The sequence below is a fragment of the Cebus imitator genome, unplaced genomic scaffold, assembly GCF_001604975.1.
Source record: "Cebus imitator isolate Cc_AM_T3 unplaced genomic scaffold, Cebus_imitator-1.0 Scaffold111, whole genome shotgun sequence".
In the NCBI taxonomy this organism is placed as follows: domain Eukaryota; kingdom Metazoa; phylum Chordata; class Mammalia; order Primates; family Cebidae; genus Cebus; species Cebus imitator.
Genome location: NW_016107426.1, coordinates 251420 through 257419, shown reverse-complemented (window position 1 = coordinate 257419; position 6000 = coordinate 251420). Strand labels below are relative to the sequence as shown.

Sequence of the window (6000 nt, the reverse complement as noted above, 5' to 3'; positions counted from 1 at the left end):
AAAAAAAAAAAAAAAAAAAGCACAGTCTGACTGTCTTGTTAGGGGCTAATGCAGTTGGTGACCTTCAATGGAAGGCAGTGCTCGTGTACCACTCCCAGAATTTTAGGGCCCTTAAGAATGATGGTGCACCGACTGTGCCTGTGCTGTACATAGAACATCAAAGCCTGGATGGCAGCACTTCCATTCACAGCATGGTTTCCTGCATATGTGAAGCCACCTGTTGAGACCTCCTGCTTAGACAAAAAGGTTTTTCCAGAATATTGCTGCTTATTGGCGATGTGCCTGGTCATCTGGGAGCTCTGATGGAGATGTACAAGGCGATGAATCTTGTTTTCATGCCTGCTAACGCAACTTCTACTCTGCAGCTTGTGGATCAAAGAGTAATTTCACCTTTCAGTTTTACGATTTTAGACATACATTTTGTAAAGCTATTCCTGCCATACATAGTGATCCCTCTGATGGGTGTGAGTGGAGCAAATTGCAAACCTTCTGGAAAGGACTCATCATTCTGGATGCCATTAAGAACATTAGTGATTCATGGGAGGAAGTCAAAATACCAATATTAACAGGAGTTTGAGAGAAGCTGATTCCCGCCCTCGTGGATGACTTTGAGGGCTTCAGGACTTCAGTGGGGGAAGTAACTGCAGGGATGGTGGAAATAGGAAGAGAATTAGAATTGGGGGTGGAGCCTGAAGATGTGACTGAATTGCTGCAACCTCATGATAAAGCTTCAACGAATGAGGAGCTGTTTTTTAACAGATGAGCAAAAAAAAGTGATTTCTTCATCTTTCTGGTGACGATGTTGTGGATGTTGTTGAAATGACAACAAAGGAATTAGAATATTCCATAAACTTAGTCTATAAAGCAGTGGCACAGTTTGAGAGGATTAACTCCAAAAGAAGTTCTGTTGTGGGCAAACTGCTGTCGGATAGTATCACATGCTACAGAGAAATCCTTCATGAAAGGAAGTCAATCGATGTGACAATGTCATTGTTGTCTTATTTTAAGAAATTGTCACTGCCACTCCAGCCTTCAGCAAATGTCACCCTCATCAGTCAGCAGCCATCCACAAGAAGGCAAGACCCTCCAACCCTCCAGCAGCAAAAAGATTGTGATTTGATGAAGGCCCAGAAGATTGTTAGCATTTTTTTTTAACAATAAAGTATTTTAAAATTAAGGTATGTGTATTTTTTACACATAATGCTATTGCACACTTAATAGACTGTAATGTAAATATAACTTCCATCTGCAATGGGACACAAAGGAAGTTGTGTGACTCACTGTATTGTAATTGGCTCTGTTGCCGTGGCCTAGAGCCAAACCCATAATAGCTTTGAGGTTTGCCCGTATATATAACTAGGAATAACATAATGACACATACACGGTACATATTGTTTTATATGTGAGATGTGTAGATTCATTTCTGTGTGACCGTGCATCTCCTGGGTGTCAGCTCTTTGAACGAGAGACTCAGAAAGTTAGAACTCAAAGGAATCTTAAAGATCAGGTGGTTCAATCACTTTATTTTACAGGTAGATAAACTGACGTTCAATGTAAATCCAAAGTCATTTGGTCAACTAGTGGCAGTGTTGAGACTAAGACCAGGGTCTTTTTATAAATCTCCCTATCAGGATAGGTCCTCTACACTGTTTCCAAGGTGAGGTGATTATTCACTAATTTTATCACCTGTCTTTCCATCAAGAGAGCATGTTGGTGAATGCTAATCTCTCCACATTGTTATAATTATCTGACCTTCCAGGCCATCGAAAACTTTGCCTTGACCTTGAAGACCACTGTCCAGATGCTGCAGACATTCGGGGCCTCCCTGGCCACAACAGAGCTGCCCAGAAGCATGCTATCCACGGAAGACCTTCTCATGTCCCACACGAGGCAGCGGGACAAGCTGCAGGTGAGTGGCCAGTGGCCTCTCAGAGGCCAGCGTCTGTGCCAGCATGTATGCCTACCTCTTGGAGAGAGCTGGGAGCAGAATTAACAGTGCAGCCCTCGTTTTCCTTCTTCTTTAGTGACTTGGAAGCCACTGGCCAACTTAAACCTTCCAGACAGGCAGTTTGTAATGAAAGAAGTCTCTTGAGACTGGGTGCTGTGTGAAGAAGCACAGGGAGGGGCTTTTCCAGCTTCGTCCTGGTGAGCTGAGGCACGTGAGCACCCTTTTAAGGGCTGCACTCCCGTGATCCTGCTCAGAATAGAGCAGGACAGAACGTGCTGACATTGTAGGGGGCAGGGGCTGGCTTTTCAAGTATAAGCTTTCCAGCAGTGGTTGTAAAGTTTTGGGGCAGGCTAATAAGCTGACTTATTGTTTAACTTTCTCAGGAGTGTCTTTTTATTTGGGGACGAATTTGAGAAGAAGGACTATGGAAGGTGCCCTGACCTGGGTTTAAGGAGAGGCCCCTATTAGATGATTCAGAAAGGCACATCAGAACCTGCAGAGGAAAGGGAGCTTCATGGGTTCTTTGGATCATGCAATACAGGGAAATTTCCTGGGGCCTCTCACTGGATGAGTGTCAGTACCTTTCTACCTTGAGAAGCACAAACAGACCAAATCCATTATTTCACAGAAGCCCAGTTTTCAATAGGGCAGCAAAATGAGGATTGGACAGTCGGTAGGTGTCCTGGTGTAATGGAATTTGGGAAGAGTTGAACTGTTGTATCTGTGACCAAAAATTTGCGAAAATGCTTCGCTAGATGGTTGATTTGTTCATTTATTCAACATTTATTGAGCACCCGCCACTACTTGGCAGGCAAACCAAAAATGCAACCTCAAGGAACACATAGTCTAGTTAGGAGGGTCTCAGAGTCTAGCAATTGAGGCAAATTAATGTTTCCATGTGCCAGGGAACAGTGTAAAATTCAGTCCTTAAGGAGGTTGTTATTCAAAAAAGAGATGGCCAGGCACGGTGGCTCACGCCTGTAATCCTGGCACTTTGGGAGGCCGAGGCAAGTGGATCACCTTAGGTCAGGGGTTCAAGACCAGCCTGACCAACATGGTAAAACCCCATCTCTACTAAAAATACAAAAATTTGCCGGGCATGATGGCAGGTGCCTGTAATCCCAGCTACTCAGGAGGCTGAGGTGAGAGAATCATTTGAACCTAGGAGGCGGAAGTTGCAGTGAGCCGAGATTTCCCCACTGCACTCCGTCCTGGGCGACAGAGCGAGACTCCATCTCAAAAAAACAGATAAACAAACAAAAAGAGAGAAGTATATTCCAAAGATTACTGTGAGTATGAGTAATCAAAATGTCTGGACTGACGACATCCTGAAAATTTTCCCTGAAAATGCCTCTGAGGCGCTTGGCCTTTGTTTTCCAAACCTGCTGGCTGAGTTCACATCACATGATTCCTGGGAGGCATGAGTGACAGACGGCAGGTCTAGGTGCCTCTGTGAAGTGTGTGAGGAAGGAGCTTGCGGTTGCACGGGCCAAAAGTGGTCCCTGACCCAAAGGAGTCTGCAGAGTGTCCCACTGGTGCGAGCGGGTTGACGGGAGGATGCCCAGCGCGGCCAGGACAGCGAAACTCAGCTCCGTGCCTAGGGCCCTGCGCACAGTACGCTCTTTGCCTCTGCCCAGGAAGGGCGTGGAGAGGTCGAAGCGCAGAAACGCTGAGGTGACCGTGCTCAGTCAGGAGGGTCTCCGGAGGAAAGGTCACGAAGTTTGGATTTTAGATAAGGACACGTAACTGGGGGAGGGGGGTGGGGGAGGTGAAACCCAGCCAGTCAGGTCTTGCCGTGTGTGCTGGTGGGCAGGGCAGAGGAGTGGGCACTCAGAAGGCAGGTGAGTGGGTGTTCTCTAGTTTCTCTACACAGGCAGAGGTCTGCAGAGGTCAGGAGGTGGGAGAGAACCAGTTTCCAAGATGGAGCAAGAGGATTTCCGTGTACATGCTAACCAGGGGCTCTCAGGAGCACAACAGGCTGCTCTGAGCAAAGGAGGCTGAGACTTCTCTCAGATCAGGGGGTGGAGCAGCCTTGGAGGCCACATGGTTAGAAGTATTATTTGACATTTATACTCTAATTACATTAATTTGGTTAAACACCCCCATCCAACCTGTAAGACAAGTGAAAGGAAATTAGTAAGGTCCATTTAATTGGCCTTTTAGTAAAAGAAACGCTTGCATTTATATTCCATGCTGCCGTAAAATCATGGTGAAGACCTCAAATTATTTTAAGACAAAATTCTCAAAGCAATTTAATTTGTCCAAGTCTTTACCTCAATGAAGAATATTAAGTGAATTTGGATTTAAAAATATTATCGTCCTTATTTTACCAAGAAATATTAATTAACATCTTTTAAAAGATAATACAGGCTGGGTGCAGTGGCTCACACCTATAATCCCAGCACTTTGGGAGGCCAAGGCGGATAGGTCACCTGAGGTTAGGAGTTTGTGACCAGCCTGGCCAACATGGTGAAACCCCGTCTCTACTAAAAATACAGAAATTAGCTAGGTATGATGGCTGGTGCCTGTAATCCCAGCTGCTTAGGAGGCTGAGGCAGGAGAATGGCTTGAACCTGGGAGACAGAGGTTGCGGTGAGCCAAGATCATGCCACTGCACTCCAGCCTGGGCAACAAGAGGGAAACTACATCTAAAAACAAAAAAACAAAAAAACAAAAAACAAACAAACAAAAAAAAACGAGCATTTCTTAAGGCCATTTTGTGATTACTGATTATTGGACTAACGCAAATTTGATTTCTTTGTTCCTTATCTTGTGGCTTAGAAGCAAGAATACCAAAATCATTAAACAAGAGTCTTTTCTTCCTCTTTCTCATCCAAAAATGCCTTAAAGAGAGAAATGGTTTATATTAGCAAAAAAGAAATACTGTTTAAACTTGTATTAATAACTTAGTAGTTTTTGTGGTTATTTATACATATTTTATTTTCCTCTTATTGGTCTTTTACCTAGCATTTAATCAAAGATTCTATATGTCATTGAATAATTTTTTTTTCCAGCTGGAAAGTTAAAAACTATTATAAGATTCCTTGTTCAGTACAGAGAACTTCCAAATCTATTTAAGGATCTATAAAAGTTGCAGCGCGTGATTTACCGTTTTCTCCCAGCCTGGAGAGGGTTTTTTCCTAAACAGCTTGCACTGCTTAGGGGATCTGGCTTGATTTCTTGACCGCCTTTCTCCTGGGATCTTTGAGATCCCTTATCTTAGGAATATGCGTGTAGTGGACTCTACAGTCAAACAATAGGAGAGCCATTGAGTTGGAGAGGTTTTCAGCTTCACTTGCCATTTCTCTAGGGAGTTGTTACTATTTTGTTCAAAATAGTATTCCAATAGAACCTCTTTCTTTCGGCCTTCCGTATATTAAGCCAGTCTATTCACACAGAAAAAAATCTCCAAACATCCACAGTGGAAGAATCGTATCAAACTTTTAAGCAAACTGATGACTTTAAAGAAAGCTCTTCCCTGGAAGCCGAAACTTTCCCCCAGCCAGAGCCACGGTTTGGGCCTTCATGTAACTTACAATCAGAGAGTGCTCCTGACTTCAGTAGGTGTTATCTTCTGTCCAGTCAAATTGTGGGCACTTGGGCTTCATGCTAAGATTTGAAACCTCATTTTCTCTGCGGGGCAGAGAGGAAAAGCCAGTCTGATAAACCCAAGCAGCGTTAGCCTTCCCCAGGAGAGCTCAGCTCCTGATGAATGAGGCAAGCAGACAGGACCCAGCCGTCATTCCTGCTGTGTGCCTTTCCACGTGTCGAGAGTACTCAGTGAACGTGTGCAGAGGCACCGCGACCTCCTCTGCCAGTTGGAACCTGACCGAGGTGGTGGTGGGACTCCCATTTTCTGAGGAAAGGCAACTTTGGAAGGCAGTGAGCTGTCTCTCAGTTTCCAACAGTCCTCACCCTGCCACCAGCAGGACCCTGTCCACACAGAGAAAGGAGACTCTCTGAAAGGGAGCGTCGACTGATACACATGTTCTGGAAGACAGCGCCAAGTTCGTCCTCCAGCCCGAGTGCAGGTGTTGTATTGGACCAAGTGT

The 6000-nt window shown here is 44.8% G+C and overlaps 1 protein-coding gene across 1 annotated transcript in view; it reads left to right on the top strand.

The window, feature by feature from the left end:
- MCF2L2 (MCF.2 cell line derived transforming sequence-like 2) overlaps window positions 1–6000 on the top strand; it is a 235861-nt gene that overhangs the window by 108634 nt on the left and 121227 nt on the right. Inside the window, exon 9 of the mRNA XM_037741919.1 lies at window positions 1760–1909. Coding sequence (XP_037597847.1) covers window positions 1760–1909 — 150 coding nt within the window. The remainder of the gene's footprint in view (window positions 1–1759; window positions 1910–6000) is intronic.